Raw genomic sequence first — 26,426 nt, 5'->3', positions numbered from 1 at the left:
GCATGGTCATTTCCATAAGAAAAGAGGCATTGAGAATGAGTTGGGGCCAGAATCCTTTCTTGAATCTGAGAAGCAGAACAAGGGGAATAGTCGTCCTTCATCAACCAATTGTTAATTAGTCTGGAATTTAAATATGCTCCTTCTTGGTGGACTTCATGTGACTTCAAGATTTTGAGGAAGGTTGTGTGATAGAATCAAGGGACCTTGTAAAAATATTTATTCTTCTTGCATAAACTTCTAATTTGCAAACTAATCACATACTATGTTGATACATTACTGAAACTATTTAGTCTTTTATTCACAGAACTCAATGTGTTATTTTGCATTGCCATAAATATAAACATATTGGTGATGTACATGGCCTACAGAAATAACCTATATGGTAGTGATTACCACACATTTACCACACAAATGCAACCGAAGAGTGCCCAAGGTAGGCTGCAAATAAGATATGCACTATTTTATCATCCTCTGTATCTGCCTGTCCATCATTTATTCTACTGAGCAAATCAGACTGACATTGTCAAGGGTACGACGGGGCTGGATCATGCTGTGTTGTTAGTGGGAGATCACGTGGATTGGCTGCTTGGGCATGGGGGCCACTTCCTACATTATTTCTGCTCAGAGGAGAGAGAGAGCGGTCTTAGTTTGAACAAAATGGCTGCAAGAACGCTGTCAACGAGAGCTCACTGAACGCATTATGACTGTCCACTCCTACATTTTGATTTTTCGAGAATGTATTTTCTTGGATTCGTTTTTCAATTTGCATTCGTAGTAGCAAGGTCGTCGGTCAGATGTTGTTGCTAACCTGCTAGCTTCTTAGCTAGCGGCCTAAACACAAATTATTTCATTTTGCACTTTAACCCAAGTTTCCTAGCTAGCTAGCCATTTTCGTCGACAATTTACTGAAATCTGCCTATTTACTTTCATTTGCAAATTACTCCTTACAACAGTCGATGACTAATGCCAACTAGCTAACGTTAACTCCGCTACTTTTCGAATCGGAATTGTTTCTCTTGATTTTTCGTCTTGCTGCTTTTTTTCTATATCGTGATACTTTAACGTTTAGCATGTTTTTTTGTTGCGAAAATTGTACTTTTAGTGCATCGTTGCGCTAAAATACAAAGTTCTTACTGTGTGTTTTTCCAAGTATCGATCTCGGTATTTTTTGTTAAGCTGCTCAAACAGTTATCCAGTCAGTAAGCCCCTGCAGCAGGAGAGCTGAACTTGGCTAATGCTAGCTAGCTGGATAACTGCGAAGACTGAATTCCTGATTTGTCATTTACGGGTATTTTTCGGAAAAGGCACAGCAGAATACTTTTCTGCATCATTCGCTGTCATGCACCAAATCTGTATTGAAAGCTGCCAAAGCTCAACGTGTGCTTACGCAAGGTAAGGAATACTTTATTGAAATCCAACCACAGCTTGTTTGACAAGCGGCGTCACACCAGCTCGAGCCCCATACATTGTGTTCTATTATTATGTGACTCGAGCACTAACACTACCGTTCGTTTTTCTACTCTTCCAGTTTTCATAGTTACGTTGCTTTTATTTACTAACTTGTATTAGCTGATGATTTATAGCAATACATTATGGGAAAGGGTAACGTCAGCTATATTAGATGGCAAGTTAAATTCCTACCACCATGAAATTACATCGAGCCTAGTCAGTATTTATTTTGCTTTACAGTCAACGAGCCAATGTAAATGATAGTAGCTAGGCTGATAAGACTTGATACCAATTATCTGAAGCTTTAAATATAACTACAGGGTAACGCGCATTGCTGATCAGCTTAGTTTCACGGTTATAAAGAATTGGATGAGAACTCGTTAGTAACGTTAGCTGTTATTGACAGGGGTTGTCTTCTCTAAAATACAAACCATGATTTATCCATGGGTTTGGATGGAAATGCACGAGGGTTTTGTGTTCAGAATCGCAAACCAGGAACACCAGAGGCAGATTATATCATAATCTAATTAGTGGTCGAAATGGCACTGGAATGGACTGGCTCTCCTGATTCTAGCGAATACATGTGTGTTGTAGGAACAGAGCAGCTTTTCTTGAAGTGGGAATACTTTCCATGTCATAAGTCAGTTGATTGTGTCATATTGATCTTGAAATGTAGGCTAAAGGCAGACCCCACACACCATAATATTTGAGACCTTTCATTGTTATTCCTCTGATTCCATTCCATCAAATTGCTACAATAATGTGGACTGCACTGGGCAGTGTTTGTTTATTTGTTAGACATCACTACCCCCTTTTCATACAGTAGAGGAAGGTATGAGTTGTGATTGAACTGTCGCTTTCCCCCTGCTATCCGTATGCATCCTCCCGTACCAAAGTGGTGGAGTAGATCCTATAGTCCCCACCCCCCATCTTATCTCAATCGTCAGACACCAGTGAGGCAATAATGAAATGCATAGCGAGCAGTGAGAGAGACCGGGAGTGGGGGACATGGTGGGTATATAGTATGCTTAACGTGCTTACCGGGAGGAGTGTGACCATTAATGTCAATCTGAAGGCTCTGGCTGCCAGTTGGTTAATGCGCTGCAGTTCTTAATCAGTTCGTAAAGGTGCCTCCCCTCTCCCTCCACCCTGCAACGCCTCAGCCCAGCTGACAGCACCCGAACCCTCCACCCCAGCAACCTTCCTCTCTCCCAGGGTCAGGGGGACGGGCCCCCCCTCCTTTGCCAACCCTGTTCAACCCCCCTGCAGGGGGCATTCAAGGGGGAGGGGATGGGAAAATTGTAAAGACGTTTTAGGGGTCTGTATGTACTCAGTGGATGTGAAAAAGGGGTGGGGGGGAAGCCAGTCGCTGGTGAAGGGGAGTTAGGTCGGTTGCCATACTGTTTGGTGGCTTAGGGTTTCTGCATGCTTCGGTTCAGCTGGCTGAACGAGTGTGCTCGCATACTCCTTTAAAATACCTTCGCTTGAAAAATGAGAAAAAGCTACAATAGTACTCTTTGTCCATCTGGAGATGCCGTAACAAGTATACAATTCCTTAAAATAGTCGAATTACAAATTAATCTAGGATAACTTCAACAAATCTTTCACAAATGTGTATGTTTTTTCCAAGGAGATCTTAGTCACTTTAATTTGACATCTAACTAAGATGTTTGGTGCAGTATTTCTCAAGTGTTTTTTGAGAAAATACTGCACCGAACATCGTTTATGGACAACAGACACTTATTTGAAGCATCCCTACTGTTGACCGGCGATGGGGCGTAGACTTCGGCTCTGCGAACAGCTGGGGGAAAACCCTTGCTGAAGACCAAAACGAAAAAAGTCACAATGTTGTCATAATATATGTATAAACTGTTTGGGATTGGAGACATGTGGACACATTACCCTCTCCAGACAACAGCAGGTGATAGGGCAATGGGGAAGGAAGGGGCAGTGTAGGGACTGACTGGGCATGTTGTCTTAACATGATGAGGATGTTGGCTACTTATGACATTCCTGTAACCTACAGGTATTGTTTTGCCTTCAGTTACAATTTTTATTTATTTCATGAATAAAAGCGTTCTTTATTAAAATATTTGACTTGACAGTTTTGATGTTATAAAACAATGTAGAGCTGTGCTTAGGGAATGAAATATGCATGGAACTGGAGAGGGAGCTGTTTCATTCCCGGACTGATTACGACACGTTTGTTTTGATTAGAGTCTTGTAAAGGAGCCGAGGGATGGCTGCCTAGCAACACTACACCAAAACCCTTCCTTATCTCCTGTTCAGAAGGATCATTTGTTTGAAATTAGAGTGAAGGCTGCCTGAGGCGGATGTAAGAACACAAGCCGTTTTGGATTCTCTCCATCGACGTCCTCAACAGCCTTGCAGACAAAACATCATGAGCAGAGTAGGCAAACCCACGGGGTGTCATTTGCCTCAGTCTATCCATCCACATCCCACACTGATCTCAGTCTCGCCCAGGCTGCCGCGCACCGCTGCAATACTAAGCCTGGCGATTACGAGCCTTTAAAACAAAAAACAACAACCCAGTCCTGATGGATGACATGCTCTCTCTGTGTGCCAAGGGGCCGTCATGGCTGAGGCTGGTCAGTGGCTGGCGGTAGAGGGGCATCAACAGTGAAATCAACGTAATTCAATGAGGGCTTCTGCCAAACCCATTATCCTATAGCAGTGTGGTGTTCTTTATAAATCCCGGGGTAAAGCTTGGGCCAAACAGCTGTTGTCTGACTGGTGTAATGTAATCAAAATTGGAATGAAAATAAGATCTTTCAATGGGGTGGACGGTGGCGGCTAGTTTTTAGTTATTTTCCTGCCAACACTTGTCAGTTCCTACTAAGGCAGTCTTCCTTGAAAGTAAACAAAATCAATATGTCATTACTTCAAGGGGAGTCGGCCTCTCGTGTGTGTGTGTGAGGCCAGGAGAGGTTGAAAGTGGTAAATGGAAATATCCCCCCCTCCCCCAAGGGCCCCAGTGCCATAACCGTTGCTTATGTGGATGGTGTGGGTGAGGTCGATCGGCCAGGACCCATAATGTAGAAGGCTGTAACTAACGATGGTGCAGCCTGCCTGTGCACGTCCGGTCCGTGTTAGAGGGGAGGGCCTGGTGGGGGTCGGGAGAGGGAGCCCAGGCAGGAACTGTCTGGCAGCAATCTAGGGGAATGTCGAGGCGGGGGCCGGTGGGGGCCTCCCTCTCCCGCCTCCCCATTATGTTGGCTAATTGGAGAGACGTGAGGAGAGGCATCATCACATGTAGAGGACAGAGAGAAGCTGGACTTATCGTGCTGTTTGTCAGACTATTAGACAATGTAATGACAATTTACTTACTCTTAAAAATTCTCTGGGATAGCCAATGCTTGTTTTGCAGTTATGTGGATAACTAAGTTATATTAGGCTCCATGCTGTGGGATAAGTCATGTGTGTGCTAAGGCTTTTCCAGGTCAGGTTGAGACTTTGTTTATTTTGAACATACCTGCCAAAATCCCCACTCACATCTGAATAAAGGTTAAATGTAAAAAAACATTTTTTTAAAAAAATCAGCCCAGTGAAATGAATGGCATTCATACTTGGCATAGTTTGACTGCGTAGTGTTGACAGTGCTTTATTACACATGTTAATTGAGAACTTGTTTGTGCACTTCACTTTTGAATGGAAAAATATTTCAACATTGGCTTGCATTTCAGGTTGGAGTCCATGTTTGCATTTAGCCTACATGCACGTTAGCTGTTTTTCTCAGCATCTTACAAGACTTCATAGATTTCCATGAGTTGAACACTGCACTAAATGCCAAACATTTTTTGCAATAAACTACTTATGGGGTAACTTCAGTACCTTGATAAGATGGCCTGATTGTCCTATTGCAGATTAGCTTATCTTATCAGCCATTTCATGAAGGCATTAGTAAGTTCAGACCCCCCCCAGTCTCTCTCCTCGCAGCATCTTTCAAACATATCAGATCTGAGCTATATTATTTTTCCTCTTTCTCAGACTGTTGTGCTTTCTGCTTTTTTTTCTTTTGACAGATCCTGTCTCTCTGCTGTGGTTGGCAGCAGTGAAAGGCAGACAGTCAATGTCAGAGCAACCTTGAGGGAATGTAGTCAACTGGCTCCATTCAGGAGACCAACTGTTTGCCTTTTTCTTCTGTCTGTTTCATTTCGTTGAGTCCTCGAGGCTTTGCAATGCCTAAATAGTAGATACTGGAGTCTTCGCTTGGTGCTTTGCAGCTTTTCCTGGACTCCCATTCGTCTTGGTCCTGATAAACTTCTTGATCTGTGTAGTTATCTTGATGAAGTAATAAAAACAACCTCATAACATTAACAAAAGCTGAGTTTGTAAAGGTTGCCCCAGCACTGTTGTCAACCAGCCAATGTTACACTCTATCTTGAGTTGAAGTAACATTGGCTTGCATTTCAGGTTGGAGTCTGTTTGCATTTAGCCTACATACAACTTAGCTGTTTTTCTCAGCATCTTACAAGACTTCATAGATTTCCATGAGTTGCACACTGCACTAAATGACAAACAGCTTTTGTATTAAACTACTTAAGGGGTAACTCCAGTACCTTGATAAATCCACGATAATTGAGAATTTCAATAAGCATTTCTCTACGGCTGGCCCAAGCCCCCCCCCGCTTCTCCTTCACCCAAATCCAGATAGCTGATGTTCTGAAAGAGCTGCAAAATCTGGATCCCTACAAATTAGCTGGGCTAGACAGTCTGGACCCTCTCTTCCGAAAATTATCCACCGCCATTGTTGCAACCCCTATTTACTAGTCTTTTCAACCTCTTTCGTATTGTCCGAGATTCCTGAAGATTGGAAAGCGGGCGCGATCATCCCACTCTTCAAAGGGGGAGACACTCTAGACCCAAACTGTTGCAGACCTATATCCATCCTGCCCTGCCTTTCTAAAGTCTTCGAAAGCCAAGTGAACAAACAGAACAAACGAATCCCACCGTATCTTCTCTGCTATGCAATCTCGTTTCCGAGCTGGTGCACCTCAGCCACACTCAAGGTCCTAAACGATATCATAACCACCATCGATAAAAAACAGTACTGTGCAGCCGTCTTCATCGACCTGGCCAAGGCTTTTGGCTCTGCCAATCACCGTATTCTTATCGGCAGACTCAACAGCCTTGGTTTCTCTAATGACTGCCTCGCTTGGTTCACTAACTACTTCTCAGATGGAGTTCAGTGTGCCAAATTGGAGGGCGTGTTGTCCGGACCTCTGGCAGTCTATGGGGGTGCCACAGGATTCAATTCTCGGGCCGACTCTTTTCTCTGTGTACATCAATGTCATTTACATTGATGTCATTTACAAAATAGCCTCCAACACTCTACTCAGACTGCATCCAATATATCACAGTGCCATCCGTTTTGTCACCAAAGCCCCATATACTACCCACCACTGCGACCTCTATGCTCTCGTTGGCTGGTCCTCGCTACATATTTGTCGCCAAACCCACTGGTTCCAGGTCATCTATAAGTCTTTGCTAGGTAAAGCTCCGCCATATCTCAGCTCAATGGTCACCATAGCAACACCCACTCGTAGCACGTGCTCCAGCAGGTATATTTCACTGGTCATCCCCAAAGCCAACACCCCCTTTTGCCGCCTTTCCTTCCAGTTCCTTCCAAGCGTCAGCTGTCAGAGCAGCTTACCGATCGCTGCAGCTGTACACAGCCCATCTGTAAATAGCCCATCCAACCAACTACCAACCTCATCCCCATATTTGTTTTGTTTTTCTGCTCTTTTGCATACCAGTATTTCTACTTGCACGTCCTCATCTGCACATATATCACTCCAGTGTAAATTGCTGAATTGAAATTACTTTGCCCCTATTGGCCTATTTATTGCCTAACCTCCTTACTTCATTTGCTCACACTGTACACAGATTTTCCATTGTATTATTGACTGTACGTTTGTTTATCCCATGTGTAACTCTGTTGCTTTTGCCGCACTACTTTGCTTTATCTTGGCCAGGTCACAGTTGTAAATGAGAACATGTTCTCAGCTGGCCTACCTGGTTAAATAAAGGTGGGGGAGAAAAAAAGTAGAATGACTGTCTCACAAATGAAGCCACTTTTCTCTCACCTCTTCAGTGGCCTATGTGGCTTGTCAACCCAGCTAAAGTACAGGTTATCAGAGTACAGTGCTCTACTAAGAGCTTTTCTCAATTACCGTTATGGTCATGTAACTCTTCTCAGCCTTAGAAAAAAGTACTAGGGTACTTTTCCTTATTGTCGGGTTCATAGTCCACAATCCACATTTCTCTGGCAGCTTAGGCTGCTTTTAGACAGGCAGCCCAATTCTGATCTTTTTTTCTCTCCTTTTGACCAATCAGATCAGCTCTGAAAAAGATCTGATGTGAAAAGACTAATTAGTGGGGGGAAATATCAGATTTGGGCTGCCTGTCTAAACGCAGCCATTGACAGCCTTGTCCTTTAGGCTCCCGAGTGGCGCAGCGGTCTAAGGCAGTGCTCGAGGCGTCACTACATACCCTGGTTCGATCCCGTGATTGGCCCGGCGTCGTCCGAGGTTAGGGGAGGATTTGGCCGGGGTAGGCTGTCATTGTAAATAAGAATTTATTCTTAACTGACTTGTCTCGTTAAATAAATAAAAGTATAGAAACTGACAGACTCTCCGTGCCGTCTCTATACACTGCAATATGCTCAATAGTCTATAGCCTTTGGCACAACAGAAGCTTTTTATCAACTTGAAGTTTGATTTCTTTACCTAATGAACTGCCAGAACAAAAGTTCCCTGTCGACTTGGTGAGGAAGCAGCTATGGACGACATTGACGTCTAATAATTTCTAAAAGAAAACTTCAAAGGAGTTTTATTCTTAGCTTTCATTGGGCTCTCGCCGCCAGCAACCAAGAGCATGAAAACCGCCCCCCTCTTTTCCATTCATTGAGTCAACCCAGCAGCATAGTTGAGATGGCTGTTGTTCCCACTCATAAGGGCAGTCGGCATATTTCCACATGCTGATCTCCACCTGGCTTTAAAGCAGCAGTGCACTGGTGACTGGAATGAGCAGAATGCTCCAAAACTGAGATTGACACACTGTTTTTATTACTTCAGTTGGGGAATTTACAGGCTTGTTTTCCCGTCCATCAGCATTAAAGCGGCAATGAGCAATTGAAACGATAACAAAGCCAACTCCCCACCACTGTTTCGGTAAAAAGCTGAGGGATGGGGCTGGAGAAATGTAACCACCCTCAAATTCAAAGACCGGGCTATGGATGCAAGTACTGACCATCCATGATTTAAAAATGTATATTTCTGTGCATGTTTTGAAGCTAAATAGTGTTTACATTTACTTTGTTTACGAACATTGGATTAAAACAAGCCTATTTCTGATTCTGATGTGGTACGGCAGTTAAACTAAGCGCATGAGGCATTTATAAGTTATATTTTTCCACAGTCAATGGGTACATATCATTCATTTATAAATCCAAAAATGTATGTATTAACTGCTGACTGATCCTTTAAAACTGAACTAGACTAAGGCTATTGCCAGAGCTTGCCAAAAGCAGTGCACTTTATAGGGAAAAGGGTGCCATTTTGGACACAGCCTAAGATTACACTAGTCTCCTCAGTCTTTAATGGTGGCTGTGGGATTATTACTCTCCAGCCAGGTTGTTGGTAGCCGTCCTGGATAATGGCCGTGTGAAAGGGCTCAGGAGAGCTGTGGCTTTCCTAATGCCTGGCTGCAGGAAAGCAAAAGGAAGGGGGATGGAGACTGTGATGGCTTCACCCCCCTCTCTTCCCTTCCTCATCCTCCATGGCTTTGCTCCGTCGTTCGTTCGTACAGTGGCAGTGTTAGCCGGAAGGGCTCCAGAACACGCAGCAGCACTGTTTGCCTCGCGGCCATCACGGCAACCTTGTTTCTGTGTCAGGGACGTCTAGTTCTGCTCTGCACACTGCCCGAGCCTGACTGTCTCTCTTTCTCTCTCCCCCCTGCTATAGCCCCCTCTTCTCCTCTGGCTCTCCTCGCTTGCTCACCCAAGGTGCATGGATATTATTAAGCTTCTCTTTTCTCCATATCTCTCTCTCTCGCCTTCCTCTATCCTGCTGCATTTTGCGTTTTTCCTCTGCTCCCCAGTGAGCTTTCTCTCTTCCCTCTCCCTTCACAGATGCTCTCCCCCTCTCTCTCGTCTCTTCTTGCCCTATCTCCCTCTCCCGACGGCTGTCGTTCTTAATTGGTGTTGCTCTGCCTCTCTTTTCATCCTCCGGTTTTCCTCTCTTCCTCCCCGGTGTGAGCAGCAGCTCCAGCATCTCTCTGAACACATCTGACTCCCTGTGCCGCTGTGCATCTCACACACACACACACACACCAGTTAGTCCCTCTTAACAAGCGCTGCTATTTTTGTGTAGCAGGATCCTCACAGACCATAAAAGTCTTTCCTCCCTGTTATGCTTTCTGTCTGCTTTGATTCTGGTCATGCAGAGTTTATATACAGCTCACAGATGGAAGGAAACCTTTGCAATGCCTTTGAATGCTCAACACTGCTACTATTTTTATCCATAAACAATTGTTAGAAGTGTGCTATAAAGTGGCTAAGCAAATCAATCTATATGTACAAAGGGTGTGTAATCCAAAAACATGGGGTAAGGCGATATAAACTCAGCAGAAGAAGAAATGTCCTGTCACTGTTAACTGCGTTTATTTTCAGCAAACTTAACTTGTGTAAATATTTGTATGAACATCAGATTCAACAACAGACGTTGGTACACGTGGTCTGCCACTGCGAGGATGATCAGCTGTCCATCCTGTCTCCCTGTAGCGCTGTCTTAGGTGTCTCACAGTACGGACATTGCAATTCATTGCCCTGGCCACATCTGCAGTCCTCATGCCTCATTGCAGCATGCCTAAGGCACGTTCACACAGATGAGCAGGGACCCTGGGCATCTTTCTTTTGGTGTTTTTCAGAGTCAGTAGAAAGGCCTCTTTAGTGTCCTAAGTTTTCATAACTGTGACCTTAATTGCCTACCGTCTGTAAGCTGTTAGTGTCTGACGACCGTTCCACAGGTGCATGTTCATGAATTATTTATGGTTCTTTGAACAAGCATGGGGAAACAGTGTTTAAACCCTTTACAATGAAGATCTGTGAAGTTATTTGGGTTTTTGCAAATTATCTTTGAAAGACAGGGTCCTGAAAAGGGCCGTTTCTTTTTTTGCTGAGTTTACATGTATCTAGGCTATAGGTCTTCCACAGTATATAACACAGGCATATGACACTGTATAGGCCTATTAGACTGGAGTGCCAACCAGGTTCAGAGAGCACTGCTTCACTTGAGTGTGTCAGCTAGTCTCTCTCTGTGTGGAGTGCCTCTGCCAGGCAGGTGTAACTTGATCCCCAGCCAACCCAACGTGTCAGCCTGACTCTGGGGGTGACGGTGTCAGCAGCTCAGTGGAGACGGGCAGGGACACAAGGGCACAGTCACACTGCCCTTGTCATTTCCCCTAAACTGGTGCCCTCTGTCTGTATCGCTATATTGCTTGCTTCCTGTCTCTTTCTCTCTCGTTCTGTCATGGGACAACTATGCTATTTGACGACCTTTACTGTACATTTCTCTCTTTCTCGCTTTTCATTCTCTCATCCCCTTTTGCTTTTCTCCTTTTCTTCCCCTCTCCTCTCACCTGGCTTCCTTGAGGGTAATTAGAAGTGAGAAGCAGGGCACCATGCTCACCACCACCCCTTGCGAGTCTGTGCTCTCTCTGGAGGGAACTCCTGTGAGGAGGAACTCCTGGAGCAGACAGAGCGGTTGCTTCAGTGTCGTAGCTGGATGCAGTACTGTCTCTTGTCTTAGTCGGCACAATTATGCTGCTTTTTTGGCTCTTTTCGGATTAGGCCCAGCTGCTAGTTAAGTCTTCAAATTGTACTGTGCTTTCTAGGATTTAGATTGAATGACAACTACTTTGGGTTTAGTGTGAGACAGTAACAACACTAAGACTCTGTTCGGGACAGAGCACTGGCACTGTGCTGTCATGTTAAATCTCTGGTTCAGACCAGATGATTATAACATTGACTTGAATGGGGATGACCGTTACATTGAATCTTTTTCTATGAAGGGCAGCAGGGCACAATAACAATAAATTATTTTCCAAGGGAGATAAACGAACGTCGTAAGAGACTGTATCCGGTACGAAAGCAACAAAGGGAGAAGGGTAAGCGTGCCTTTCTCATTGTGGACAAACTCTTTGTAGATGGACAGCTATTTCGAGACAGCTCCATAACACCATGGCTGTACTAAATTTTACAGTATCTCAATTTCAGATTACCAAAAAAAGAAAGTATGGGAACTGTAAAAATATCTCAACATCATGAAGTGGATATGAACATACGTACTTAATTACATGCTCGCTTACACATACGAACTTATACATACACACACACACACGATCTCGCTCTCTTCACTCTCTCTTTCTCTTCTCTCCCTCTCTGTTGTCAAACTGTTTAATAATTTAATGTGTTTATTGTTGGTCTTTTCTGCATTTGTCTACAAGTTTATATAAGCTCACAACATTTGTACTGTAGTGAAGCCGTCTCTAGAGTAATGCAAAGTCTCTTTCATGACCATGTGAAACGTCAATTGCTATGGAAATGCTGGGATGTGTTTTTCAATGATGTTAAAGGTAATTATGATGTAATTATGACGGTGATACGATATGGATTACAATTATCATGAATATTAAGGATATACGCACTACATGTTACACACATAGACACTCAACCATGCAAATTGGTGGAGTTATTTTTTTATTTGGACATCACACATTATAGTCTTATTCTTATACAGACATCGTACACACTCTCACTAAATCACATCCAATATCATACACATCAACCGACTCAGATTTACTACACACATAATATCTTGTAATATATATTGTAACAAACAAATCTTAATTTTATAACAACTGTGGCCTTGGCTCAGGGAATAAAACAAATATTGCTTGAACCTATTTCTTGAATTCTAAATATCAGACATTTGAAAGCTCTAGTTTTGACCATCATAATACCTCTGATGGCAGTAACTTTACAAGCACTAATTATGGTCAATTTAGACTAAGAATAGTATCTAGTTATGGTAAGGGGTGAAATAAGTATAGCCAGTTATAATTATAACGGTTTAGCAGATTATAAAAAAATCTGTCTTTACATGGCTAAAAGAAAAGGAATATAACATATACTGTTTACAGGAAACTCACTCTACATCCTTAGATGAAGTTGCGTGGGAAAAGGAATGGGGTGGTGAAATAATTCTCTGTCATGGACAAAGGAACTCAAAAGGTGTGGTGATATTAACGAACAAAAATTTCGATCTGAATGTGCAAATAGTCAGGAATGATTCGCTCTCCTTCCGTGGCCTCCAACTGCTCTTAAATGCAAGTAAAACTAAATGCATGCTCTTCAACCGTTCGCTGCCCGCCCGTCCAGCATCACTACTCTGGACGGTTCTGACTTAGAATATGTATACAACTACAAATACCTAGGTGTCTGGTTAGACTGTAAACTCTCCTTCCAGACTCACATTAAACATCTAGAATCGGCTTCCTATTTCGCAACAAAGCATCCTTCACTCATGCTGCCAAACATACCCTCGTAAAACTGACCATCCTACCGATCCTCGACTTCGGCGATGTCATTTACAAAATAGCCTTCAACACTCCACTCAACAAATTGGATGCAATCTATCACAGTGCCATCCGTTTTGTCACCAAAGCCCCATATACTACCCACCACTGCGACCTGTATGCTCTCGTTGGCTGGCCCTCGCTTCATACTCGTCGCCAAACCCACTGGCTCCAGGTCATCTACAAGTCTCTGCTAGGTAAAGCCCCGCCTTATCTCTGCTCACTGGTCACCATAGCAACACCCACCCGTAGCACGCGCTCCAGCAGGTTTATCTCACTGGTCACCCGCAAGCCAATTCTTTCTTTGGCCGCCTCTCCTTCCAGTTCTCTGCTACCCATGATTGGAACGAACTGCAAAAATCTCTGAAGCTGGAGACTCTTTCCTCCCTCACTAGCTTTAAGCACCAGCTGTCAGAGCAGCTCACAGATCACTGCACTTGTACATAGCTCATCTGTAAATAGCCCATCCAATCTACCTCATCCCCATACTGTATTTATTTATTTATCTTGCTCCTTTGCACCCCAGTATCTCTACTTTCACATTCATCTTCTGCACACCCTACCATTGCAGTGTTTAATTGCTATATTGTAATTACTTCGCCACCATGGCCTATTTATTGCCTTACCTCTCTTATCCTACCTGATTTGCACATGCTGTTTATAGATCTTTCTACTGTATTATTGACTGTTTGTTTATTCCATGTGTAACTCTGTTGTTGTATGTGTCAAACTGCTTTGCTTTATCTTGGCCAGGTCGCAGTTGCAAATGAGAACTCATTCTCAACTAGCCTACCTGGTGAAATAAAAAATAAATAAATAAAAAAGGAAGGTGGATCCTTTTAAATATGAAAGTGAACGAAAAAGTGATTTGGCTCATTATTCTATATGGTCCAAATCAGGATGAGCCATACTTCTTCGAAAACATTCAAATTTATTGAACTTACAGCCAACAAATGATCAAATCATTATGGTAGGAGACTAGAACATAGTTAAGTACCTCAATGGACCGTGAAGGTAATCACTCTACAAAATATCATCACCGTGCCCTTAAGGAAATGACAAATATTATGGACACATTAGAAATAGTGGATCTTTGGAGACTAAAAATCCCCAACCTAGTGAGATATACATAGAGACTAGTCGTTTTGACAACATTCTTGTCTCTTTCTCTCTTGCATCAAAGGTTAAAAAAGTTTTAATAGGAGACAGAATGCGATCGGATCATCATCTAATTGGCATTCACAAAAGTCCTATAGAGTTTCCACGTGGACTGAGATATTGTAAATTGAATCAAAGTTTACTGGAGGACAACTTATTTTTAACTAAGACAAAATAATTTAACTGAATTTTTCCAGTATAATATACGTTCAGCAAATCCCATTGTTTGGGATACCTTTAAATGTACCTTCAGGGGTCATTCAATATCAATAATAAAAAAGCAGTTCCTGGCTAAAGAGACAAGACTAACAAGGGAAATCCCTGAACTAATAGTACGTGTAGATAGCAATACAAATGATACTTCAGAGATACAAAATAAGTAAGAGGAAAAACAAAAAGAACTTGAGGAACTTATTCAAGAACAATCTAATGTAATCTATTACAAAAATAAAGCAAACTGGATGGTAATGGAGAAAAATTCACAAAATTCTTCCTGAATCTCCAATACAGGAACGCTAACAAAAATAATTAGCAGAAACTCGTTACTGAAGACGACGTCATCTATGATTCTCCGAATTATATTTTAAGAGGAAGCTAATTATTTTAGGCAGATGTTCTCTTTCCGTCTCATCCTCTCCCACTGAATGAAGATTACGGTAAGTAATTCTTTCCAAATAATATACAATTAAAAAATTTAACAAATGTACAGAAATATCAGTGCGAAGGCCAAATTACAGAGGAATAACTTTTTGAGGCTGTTAAATCCTTTCAGTCTGGAAAAACCCCAGGGCTTGATGGCATACCGGTAGAGGTATATCAGGTGTTTTTTGATATACGAAAGCTCCATTGTTAGATTGTTTTAACTACTCCTATAGAAATGGAGGCCCCTTACACTTCAATGTTGTGATGCAAAAATACTAGCGAAATGTATAGAGCTCAGAATTTAAAGGGTTTTAGCAGGTATTGTTCCTCATCAGACAGATTTTTTTTACATGGAAGATACATTGGAGATAATATACGACAACTACTAGAAATAATAGAACGTCATGAAACCTCTAAAAAGCCAGGCCTGGTATTTATAGCAGATTTTGAAAAGGCATTTGATAAAGTAAGACTGGATTTTATTTATAAATGCCTGAAATTTTTTCCATTTCGGTAATTCTCTTATAAAATGGGGTAAAATAATGTATAGCAACCCCAGGTGTAAAATAGTAAACGGCTACTTCTCAGAGTTTTGAATTGTCAGGAGGGGTTAAACAAGGGTGCTCGCTGTTACCATATCTATTCGTTATGGCCATCGAAATGCTAGCTATTAAAATCAGACCCAATAACAACATTAGAGGATTAGAAATCCAAGGCTTAAAAACAAAGGTGTCCATGTATGCTGATGACTCAAATTTTTTATTAAGTCCCCAAGCTAGATAGATCCCTGCAGTGTCTCATTGAAGATCTAGATAACTTTTCTGTGCTCTCTGTACTAAAACCTAATTATGATAAGTGTACAATATTATGTATTGGATCTTTAAAAAAATACAGCTTTTACATTACCCTGCAGTTTACCTAGAAAATGGGCTGATGAAGTAGACATACTCGGTATTCTTATCACAAAATATATAAATAAGCTCTCCACAATGAATTTCAATAGAAAACTTGTAAAAATAGACAAGATCCTGCAACCATGGAGAGGTAAATACCTGTCTATTTATGGAAAAATTGCCATGATTAACTCCTTAGTCATATCTGTTTACTCACTTATGGCGCTGCCTAATCCTGATTAGTTTTTCAAATCATATGAGCAAAAAATATTTTGCTTTATCTGGGACGCTAAACCAGACAAAATAAAACGTGCCTATCTATATTATGAATATGAATTGGGTGGGTTGAGATTATTAAATATAAAAGCACTAAACCTCTCTAAAAGCTTCACTTATTCAAACGTTTTACTTGAACCCTAAATGGTTCTCAAGTAGATTACCAAGAAAAGCTCATCCATTGTTTAAAAATTGCCTTTTTGCCTTTGTGCAGATTGCCATGTCTCATTTTCAATTCATTGAAAATTATACTTTTTTCAAAGTATCTCTCTTTTTCAAACAAGCATTGCAGAGCTGGCTACAATTTCAATTTCATCACCCTGTAAAGATAGTAAAATAATATGGCTGAACTCAAATGTGCTGGTTGATAAAATACCAGTATTTATGGGAAAGATGTTTGAAAAGGGTATTTTGTTATTAAATTATATTGGAATGGTAGAGTTATGTCCTTCTTGGAGTAATCAGAATTGTACGGAAAGGTCTGCTCAATCCAAGAGTACAACCAATTGATTACAGTATTACCCCAAAAATGGAGGAGGCAGGTGGCAACGGGAGGATTTAGGGAACTGGTCTGTCTGCCCAATATAAAGGATCTAAACTGGAGGAGGAATAAAAATAGCATAAATAGGAAAGTATACCAGTTTGATTTGAGGACCAGGATGTTGACAACTGTGCCATACATATTGCAAAATAGTTGGGAATTGATTTTTGATGTACCGATTCCATGGTAGAGTGTGTATGAGTTGATATATAAAACAACGCAAGATTCAAGACTTCGTGCTTTTCAGCTAAAATTATTATATTGAGTTCTTGCCACCAACACAATGTTGAATATTTGGGGCATAAAATCATCGAGGCTCTGCAGATTTTGATGTGAGGATACAGAATCAATAGACCATTTATTTTGGTATTGCCCTCAGGTAGCCTGTTTCTGGTCTCAGGTTCAGGAATGGCTGAAAATGCATAGCATTGATCTAAAATTGACCCTAGAAATAGTACTGTTAGGAGATCTGGAGAGACCGGGTCAGTCAATTACTAATATACTAATACTCTTAGTAAAAGTATTTATCTTCAACTCGCAATTTGTGGATTCTATTCGATTAGATAGATTTGAAATTGTACGTTAAACATCACAGCATAGTTGAAAGATATGTGTTGCGTAGAAACCCGACGTGGGTGGCCAGCAGAGATAGATGGGATGGGCTGAGGTTTGGGATGTGGAATTGGTGACGAGTGGAGTTAGAATGATGGTCAAAGGTAAAAGTAAAAATAAAACATAATAAAAAGTATGTTTGAATGACACTGAGGGGCAGTGTTTTTAAAGCTAATGCCGGCTTGCCTGAGGCTGATGCCGTTCAGGTGTTTTGTACACATGCATATACACACACTCTCATTCAAATAAACACATACAAGAACACACACATACATGTAATAGTGCCAGACATGCACACAAACATATACAGTTGGCATTGCTGTTTTGATTTTAGTTGTCCTTGATGTCCTTTTGTTTTAACTTTATTTTTTATTTTTGGGGGTGGGATATTTTGCTCTTTAGTTCATTCTCTTGGTTGTTGGTGCATTGGGGGGGTTCTTGGGGGTGGGGAATGGAATTAATTGTATTTTTTTCCTCTTGGGGCTGTGGTTGGGGTCTCGAATGGTTGAGGAACATTGGGGAAATCTTGGAGGGTTCAGGTTCACGTTTTTTGGGCTCGTTGGAGATCTTTCAACGTTCCCTTGAGCAGTGCATTGACCCTGGATGCTTCTGTGTCGCTCTGAATGGGAGTGTGTTGAATGACTGGTATTCTGTAGTTGTTGAGTGGCTTCACTGCAAGTATATTGTATGTTTCGGATATTTATAATAACTTTTTTTTATGTTTCGGATATTTATAATAACTTTTTTTTATTTTTATAAATTATTTTCAGTTTGTCTGCTGCAGTGCAGAAATGGATATCTGTAACATGATATTTTTGGAATCGCATACACGCAGGTTAAATGTTTCATTTAACCTTGTATTTTGACAGGAAGTCATTCTGAGACCAAGGTCTCTTTTACGGATGAGCCCTGTAATTACCCAAAATATAGGCTACACATCAATACACAGGTTTCGATTTCAATGCTGCTCCTATGGATGAGTGGGGCAGCACAGCAGGGAACAATGGGTTGTTATGATCTTGGATACAGGAACACAGTCAGGTGGTTGTGTACTGTACAGCGTGATGTGTTAGATCAACCTCTACTAGCCTGCTACCAAAATAGACAATCTGTCATCCTTCATCCGTTTCCTTAACCGTGTATTTTCTAGGAAGTGAGGTCAATAAGTAAATACGCGTGGTGTACTATTATTGTCATAACTCTTCCCCCGCTTCTGTCTCCTCTCAGTCATAAGCTGGCCCACCAGATGGGCTGTATGGGAGATCCCATGTTAACAACAGCTAGGACAGCGGTAGGCTAGTAGTCACTAAGCAGTAGATGGACTGAGTCGGAGGCTCTCTTTCGGAAAATTCCAGCACTTGAAGGGTTCCACCGGATATTTTTATATCCCGATCCAATGTCCCCTTCCCCCTCCTTCCACCCCTTTCTATTCTGAGGGTGATTTCAACATTCAGAACAGTGCCAGCGAGCTTCCCCCCCTGCTTTTTGGACAGGTGCCAAGGAATATCAGCAGGGAGGATGGTGGTGGGGAGAGATGCCAGTTAGACTGACCGGGCATTGTGATTGGTCGAGGGGGTAGTACGGGGCGGGTGAAGGGGGAGTGGTAGCCTATGAGGTTGTTGGATTGTTAGTGCTGTGCAGGAGCGCTGGTCTGGTTGATAGGCAGGTCTGAGAGAGGAGACACTATTGAGCTCCTACTTATTACCAGGCAGAGATCAACCAGCCTTTCTGCCTGATTAGATACTAATGCACACGCACACAGTTCCCTCTATAATGAGTAGGAGTCTGATAGTGCGTTGTACTGTCCTCCCTCAGTCATTACAGCTAGACAAGGCCTCTGTCAGTATTCCTTGCTGTTAAGCAGTACACTACCTGTACTGTAGATTGACAGTTAATGGCCATGCCTGCCAATTTCTCTCTCTCCCTCTCTCGCACTCTCTCCATTCAATTTAAGGGGCTTTATTGACATGGGAAACACATATTTACATTACCATAGAAAGTGAAATAGATAATAAATATAAGTGACATAAACAATAAAAAATTAACAGTATACATTACACTCACAAAAGTTCCAAAAGAATGTCTATATATATATATATATATATATATACAGTGTTGTAATGATGTGCACATCATTAAAGTACAAAAGGGAAAATAAATAAACATAAATATAGGTTGAATTTACAATGGTGTTTGTTCTTCACTGGTTGCCCTTAACTTGAGGCAACAGGTCCCTCTCCCCCGCTCCCCTCTCCCCCGCTCCCCTCTCCCTTCTCCTCTCTCTCGCTCTCTCTCGCTCTCTCTCGCTCTCTCTCTCTCGCTCTCTCTCTCTCGCTCTCTCTCGCTCTCTCTCGCTCTCTCTCGCTCTCTCTCGCTCTCTCTCGCTCTCTCTCTCGCGCTCTCTCGCACTCTCTCGCGCTCTCTCGCGCTCTCTCGCGCTCTCTCGCGCTCTCTCGCGCTCTCTCGCTCTCTCTCGCGCTCTCTCGCGCTCTCTCTCGCAACATGGCTGTCCCTATGGACACTCCTCCCCACCATTTACTCACTCTCCGCCTGCCTTTGCCTGTCACTGATTGACACTTCCATTCCCCTACCAACAGGCAACACACTGAGAGGCGGGCATGTCATTACTCTCCCGTCATTATTATGATAATTCATCAATGTATTCATGTGCAGGCCCCTATGGACACTGTCTGAGGCTGGAGAAACTCCGGTCCGCTCCGGTGTGTGTGTGTCAGTCACTCAGGCACTGAGAAAAACGTGTGTTTATGGCCTTACTATTGCTGAGGAAAGAGCACAATGGCAGATTTGTTTGTGTGGAGGGAGTTGAAGGGTAGGTTGAGATCCCAGAGTTCCACGATAACGGGCTGGATTTGCGGTGAGAGGAACAGCCAGTCAGTTGGAAGCTGTCTAGTATTGACCACACTTTTGAGTTTTCCCATTGACCAGATAGTAACCAGAATGTCCACTGAGTGGCACTTACTTAGCTGGCAACACTGACCAGATTGAAATGGCTAACCGGCACTAGCAGGCTTTAGACACACACACACACACACATAAGTACACACACAGGCTCCCCCAGTCCCTCTCCTCATGCCTTTTAATAGTTTCCAGGAACCGTCACCGAACTTCAGCCAAAACAAATAAAGGCTTAAATAAACCACTTTCTCTCGCAGGCTCTCCAGCTATCTGATCTCTCCTTTGGCTGCTTGGCAGGCCACTGGAGACCGACTTTGGGAAAGGCTTTGAGTTTGTTCTTTCTCATTCTTTCCTTTTTTTTCTATCTCTTCCCCCCCATTTCTCCCTCTGTCAGTTTCCGGGTGTCTCCGTTGCTCCCCCCCGCCCCCAATCTCTCTCTGGCCTTGAAGGAAATTGCATTTAAGAAGCAACTCAATGTGTTACTTCTGAAATGCTGAATGTGCTTGGCTTCTAAAAGTCTTCTCTGGAGAAAGCTTGCTAGCTCTGACATTGACCTCTAAGCGGATGAAAGGGAAATTGTAGCCCTAGGTTACTGAACTTAAAGCCTGCTGCTCCTCTCTGCCCTGTTCTGAAAACCTCTCCCTTTCTGTTTGCAGCTGAAAGAAGCGAACAACACGAGAAGAGAACCATTTGATGGAAGAAAATAAAAAGCAAGAAAAGACCAAGAAGGAAGCTGCTCAGAAACAGGTGAGTTGTGTTACGTCTCTCTCCTCAAACTGAGTACCTCCTTCTGAAAAACGTCTCCATCAGGCTACACCTTCTCCCTCCCTCTCCTTCATTCACCTCTGTCCCCCAGGTAGGTGTGTTCAGTATAGTCTCTATATGACTGAGTGTGGGAGTTCCTCCCTAGTTTAACCTCATGGATTAGCCTGGGGCCTATAACCCTGCAGGCAGCACACTGCAAGGTGTATGGACCCTATTTAAAGACAGATTAGAGCTGGCACACAAGCTACACACACTGCTCTGTTGGAAACACTAGCCTGGCTCTGGTAACCAAGGAGATGTTGCTGTCGCACATAGACACACGTCATTCGCACAGTCATACAATTGTACACACAGGCATATAAAAACACAATGATATGCTCAAACACATACTCGAGACATACCCGACGTTATCGGCCGATATTAGCCTTTTCACAGAAATATTTGTTTCTGTCTTTATTCCACAGATAAAGCGCTGATATTATATACATAGAATTAACAAATTTGTTTTCAATGTTTGCCTGAAGGGGGCGCTCTGAGCTGCTCCTTGAACATCCTTCAGCCCGCCAGGACGTGAGAGAGTGGGCATGGTGGCTTTCCACAGCCAGCGGCGGCGTATTTCAAAGAGGAAATAATCAAAAGTACCCTTTACCAAGCAAGGAGCCCTGTCCTCATCGTATGCTCACTTAGCTAGCCAGCAAGGTAGTTAGCCTAGCTAGCTAGCAATCTGTGCTACTTATGTGCGACTGGACTGGCGCCAAAGTGAACACTGACTCATCCGTGATACATCCGTGAACGTGTGTGACTAAAACCAGTGCGGCAAGCATTTTCCTGCATGAATGTTTTCAGACATCAGCGCATGCCATCTGCAGTTGAAATATATAGCCAAATACATACATTTTGTATTGAATAACAGTATAATTCACATTATTGTTTCAGTAAGAAAACATTTTCGGAATGAACATCTAGCGCGTGCTTGTCATAACAAGCTCTTGTTGCGAGGTTGACATAGTGGTTCTTTACTTGACTGTTTAAAGCACTGTAGTGAATCTACTCAATACAGATTCTGACATCTAGTGGTGACATTAGGAACTCTTTCAGACATTGTTGTATATTAGTGTGCTTGTCGTGCTTCACTTCTGCATTCTTATCCACTGCCATAGATGGACACAACTTAAAGATGTACCTAAGGTCAACTGAATACGTTTATTTACTTTTGTATTCATAGAGGGTGTAGTGGCTTTTTGGTGGTTATGTAGGCCACAGATAAAATGTTCTTAAATATTGTTCATTTTAATATTTAATTAATAAATCATCATTTAGACTATCTCTTAATCCTTTGGAGTGAAATTTGTGAAAAATATATTTTTCATTCTGCCTCCTAAAAGAAAGAAAAAACATATTGGTGTGTATATCGGTGACCTTTGCCTTCCTAGTATCGGTATCGGACCCACAAATCCCATATTGATCGGGCTGCTAACACACACATTTGCACTCAGACAGATTAGACAGACAGCCTGTAATTATCACTTCCACTAGCCAGCAGCCGTGCCAAGGCACTTTATAGCAGGCGTCTTCCCAGGTGGGGCTGTTTGGGTCTTGAAGACTGAGGCGTTTTACCTTGCCAGTTATATGTCTCACTGTCCCACATCCCTACATTTTCAGCTCATTTCAATTGGCTTTTCATTTAAGATATTTGCCCATTCGTTGTATGAATATGTGATTGTGGGCTGCATCCAATTTGGCAGCCTGCAATGTGATGACGTTCTACTGGGAATATAATTTCTCATGTTTACTTTGATTATGAGTTTAACAGTTTCCTTCCCTGTTGTGTAAAAGTACATACGTTCCTTCCTGTAATGCACTAATGTTTTAGTTAATGACAAACTTTTATGACACACCATTTTGCTAGCTCCACATGAATCATTGAACAAAAACAACTTTAAGTTTACAGCTGTTGACTTCTCTCTCCCTGTGTGTCTTCTAGGCTGCTGACACGAAAACCAAAGGTGAGTGGAATGACTAACTGCCGCTCATAGCCGCATAGCTTTTTAAAAATACATGAAAATGATTGACACACACGGCCCTAATCGGCTCTGATTTTAAGGGAGTTCATATGAGCCATGAAGGCGTATACATACAGATAAGGGCTGTGTAGGAGCAGGCGCAGTGTCGTCTAACCCATAGATACACAATGACTTCTCCTCTGAGCTCAGCAGTGCTGGCCAATGATTTGTGAAGAGGGCACCCAGGTGGGAGCTCCTAACAGTGTGGGGAGGGGATTTGGGAGGGTAAGGAGTTCAGTCAGTTCCAGGGGCGACATTATTTAAGGGGGCATCTTGCCTTCTATGGTGACTTGTTCCGCTCTCTCCCAGCGGCATGTGTGCTCAACATCGGTAGTATGTATGCTATTTCTGCATGCGTTTCCATTCAGCGCGTTTTTAATTTAACCTTTATTGAAACTAGGCAAGTCAGTTAAGAGCAAATTCTTATTTACAATGACGGCCTACCCCAGCCAAAACCTCTCCTAACCTGGACGATGCTGGGACAATTGTGCGCCGCCCTATGGGACTCCCGATCACGTCCGGTTGTGATACAGCTGTAGTGTCTGTACTGACGCCTCAATACAGCTGTAGTGTCTGTAGTGACGCCTCTAGCACTGCGATGCAGTGCCTTAAACCGCTGCGCCGCTCGGTCCCCCACATCAAACGTTTCCTATTGTATTTAGTCAACAAATTAGTCTAGCGTGTGTGAAGAATGTGTGTCATTGCGTGTGAATAAGCCAGGGGGTTGTTGTTAATGTGTGTAGGTGTTAAACCCCTGCAGGCAGGCATTAGACAGATGGGGCCAGGGCTTTGGTTCACTCTAAAGCCCATTAGAGCATCCGTTCAGGTTGCGCTGGTCAGCACCTCGCCCTCTAAAAGGTGTGTGTGTGTGTCCTGTTTGTGTTACCGGGGATTGGCCCCAACACACCCCAATAGCGAACAGCCCTCGCCAATAGGCATTGGGGTTTGGCCCGACGTCCGTTTTTATTGTGTAGAGGTCAATGGCACTTTCTTGACCTCTGACCTCGTTAAGGTCTGTCTCATTATCTCTGGGGGGAGACTCTGCTCCGTCTGTTGGGGAGTCACCAAGCGAGAAGGAACCATTTTAAGCCGAGGGGTGACTTAGGGCGTCTAACAGCAGACTGAGAAGGTTAGTTTGAAGTCAGATGACAGAGGAGTGTACAAACTGAGAGGGAAAGGAAGTGAGTCGGAAAGAAAGTGGGATGAGTGCATTCAAGCGTCAGCCTACAGAGAATAGGACCAAAAAGGAACTTGTAGAGCTGAAACAACTAAATGGACACAGTATAGCCTACTTGTAAAGTAAGCAAGAGAGAAAATGTTCTCCGCTCAATTTGCTACAGTCCTCTAAGTAGCATAGGACTGTTTTACTTCAGTTAGCATCCATGTCACTAATAAGGTGTGTGTGTGGGCAAATCAGTATGCAGCTGTGATGTCTCTTCGTCCATATCAATGATCTCTCATCACTCTCTAACACACGTTTGTACACCCACAACCCCGCTGCCTCATCCCTTCTCCAATCACCTCTCCCGCTTCCTTCTCCTCCCTTCCGCTCACGTTTCAATTTGTTTGCGGTAATCGGTCTTGCCTGGTGCGTTCATATGTATGAAAATTAGATAAGGCGCTGGCGCTGTGGAATTAACTCCTGTGCCCCCCATTAGCCATGGAGCTCCAGTGAGACGGGGGACCAGCCACCAGCCTCCCCCACCCAGGCAGTCCCTGTTGGGGTAGAATGAGAGCGCCTCAGCCCTCTATTAGTATGGAGGGCAGGGGAACGCTGATTATTCCCCACAATCAAACCCCATCTTGCTGCGCGCATACACATAATGCACCATACCCCCCCCTGCTCAGAGTGACGCAATTAATGGAAACAGGTGGCGGCTTCCGAGTTTTCGTGAGCGAAAGCCATCAGTAATACCCGGGTATGCCTGACGCATTCTCTACCCAGCCCTGGTGTAATCAGAAAAACAGCGCCTGCCTTTTTCAAGTGTTATAGAACAAACTGTAATGCGTGTCAATCTTCGGCATGCTTCAGTTCGTCTGGCTGCTATGAAAAAGAGAGAAAAAGCGGCTATAGTGCGGTTTGTCCATTTGAGACGCCATAGCCAGTATACACCATCTTAAAATAGTCCGAATTAATCCAAGAGCTCTTAGTTATGCAATTTTACATCTAAGTAAGATGTTTGGTGTAGTATTTCTCAATGAGAAATTCATGAAAAGGAGTTGTCTCTTGTTGAATGACAAGTCTTTTATTGAAGAATCACTACTGTTGACCAATCACCGACGAAAGGGCGTAGACTTAGGCTACTGACTTCGGCTTGATTCGAGAGAAATTCTGTGCCCGAACAGCGCCAGATAAACGTACCAACAAAATAAAAATGAACAAAAACGTCACAATGTCGTCATTATATGCACGTACTCTACCGAACTGTTTTCGGCTGGGAAGCATGCGGACACCTTCACCCATGCTGTTTTCTCCCCTTCCCAGGAGACCCCCCCCCGCCCTGCTACCATGGCAACCCAACAATTGCCACAGCGACTGACATATTTACAAGGTGTCACCGCGGCGACAGGAGAACTGCATTATTTCCACCCGGGAAACCGGACGACATCACATCGTAATATGCATATTGGATTAATTTGCAATTTCACATTCAATTAATTGTCAACACTTTTTAGTTGGATTTCTTGAATCGCAATCTAATTGGGGGATAATTGACTTTCCCGTGGGGGAGGGGCGCCGTCGCCTTTCTGTGTCAAACTGCAACATTAATAAATACTCTGTAAATGAATAGTGAGTGAATGGATCCTGGTTTATGTCCTGTGGATTTATGGATGCGAAGGATAATTGCTTTGTCTCTTTGCTTGCATGTCAAGTAGAGGGGGTTGATTTAGGGGTAGAGAGGGGGATGAAGCGAAAGGGAGGGGACAGAAGGCGGGGGGGGGGGGGGGAATTTTCTGCATGTATTCATGTTGGATTATCACTCACATGCTGCAGACAAGAGGCAATTCAATATACCCTCCATTATATCATAGCTGAGAGGGCTCAAGTCACATTTAAAGGCAGATTAATAGAAAAGCGTATGTGCTGATATTAATGGCATTTAACGATGAGGCTTTGTATGGGGGAGAGGGTATGTGTTGCTGAGCAGGACTGTCTGGAAGAGGCTGCCCTCCTGTCTTCTGCTTCAGGTCACATTCTGCCTTTTCATGTCCAAACCACCAACACCACTATGCCATTTTTGTGTGTTGGCGAGGATATGCTGACGAATCATATCTACGTGGGAAGCATTGGCTCAGTGGTATACACATGACTCCTAAGGCACGTTGATAGAAGCTGTCCTTGTGCACAGATCTAGGATCAGCTTACCTTCTCCTCACCATAGCGTGTAGAAAACACACCTCTGACCTTAGATCAGTCTTTGGGCAACAATCTCCTTTGGATACACTGTATGG

The 26,426-nt window shown here is 43.0% G+C and overlaps 1 protein-coding gene across 3 annotated transcripts in view; it reads left to right on the top strand.

Moving 5' to 3' along the window:
- The first annotated feature begins 616 nt into the window (after window positions 1-616).
- LOC139567694 (trinucleotide repeat-containing gene 6C protein-like) overlaps window positions 617-26,426 on the top strand; it is a 73,154-nt gene continuing 47,344 nt past the window's right edge. For 2 of the 3 annotated variants that reach the window (XM_071389109.1, XM_071389107.1), the window contains exons 1-3: window positions 618-1,392; window positions 20,802-20,892; window positions 22,895-22,916. In XM_071389109.1, coding sequence (XP_071245210.1) covers window positions 20,839-20,892; window positions 22,895-22,916 — 76 coding nt within the window. In that variant the 5' untranslated portion in view covers window positions 618-1,392; window positions 20,802-20,838. Of the gene's footprint in view, window positions 1,393-20,801; window positions 20,893-22,894; window positions 22,917-26,426 lie in introns of all 3 variants that reach the window. The other variant, XM_071389110.1, reaches the window with a different exon arrangement.

This window comes from Salvelinus alpinus, chromosome 2 (genome assembly GCF_045679555.1).
Source record: "Salvelinus alpinus chromosome 2, SLU_Salpinus.1, whole genome shotgun sequence".
In the NCBI taxonomy this organism is placed as follows: domain Eukaryota; kingdom Metazoa; phylum Chordata; class Actinopteri; order Salmoniformes; family Salmonidae; genus Salvelinus; species Salvelinus alpinus.
The sequence above is the reverse complement of the archived record's forward strand: the minus strand, read 5'-3'. Positions and strand labels throughout refer to the sequence as shown.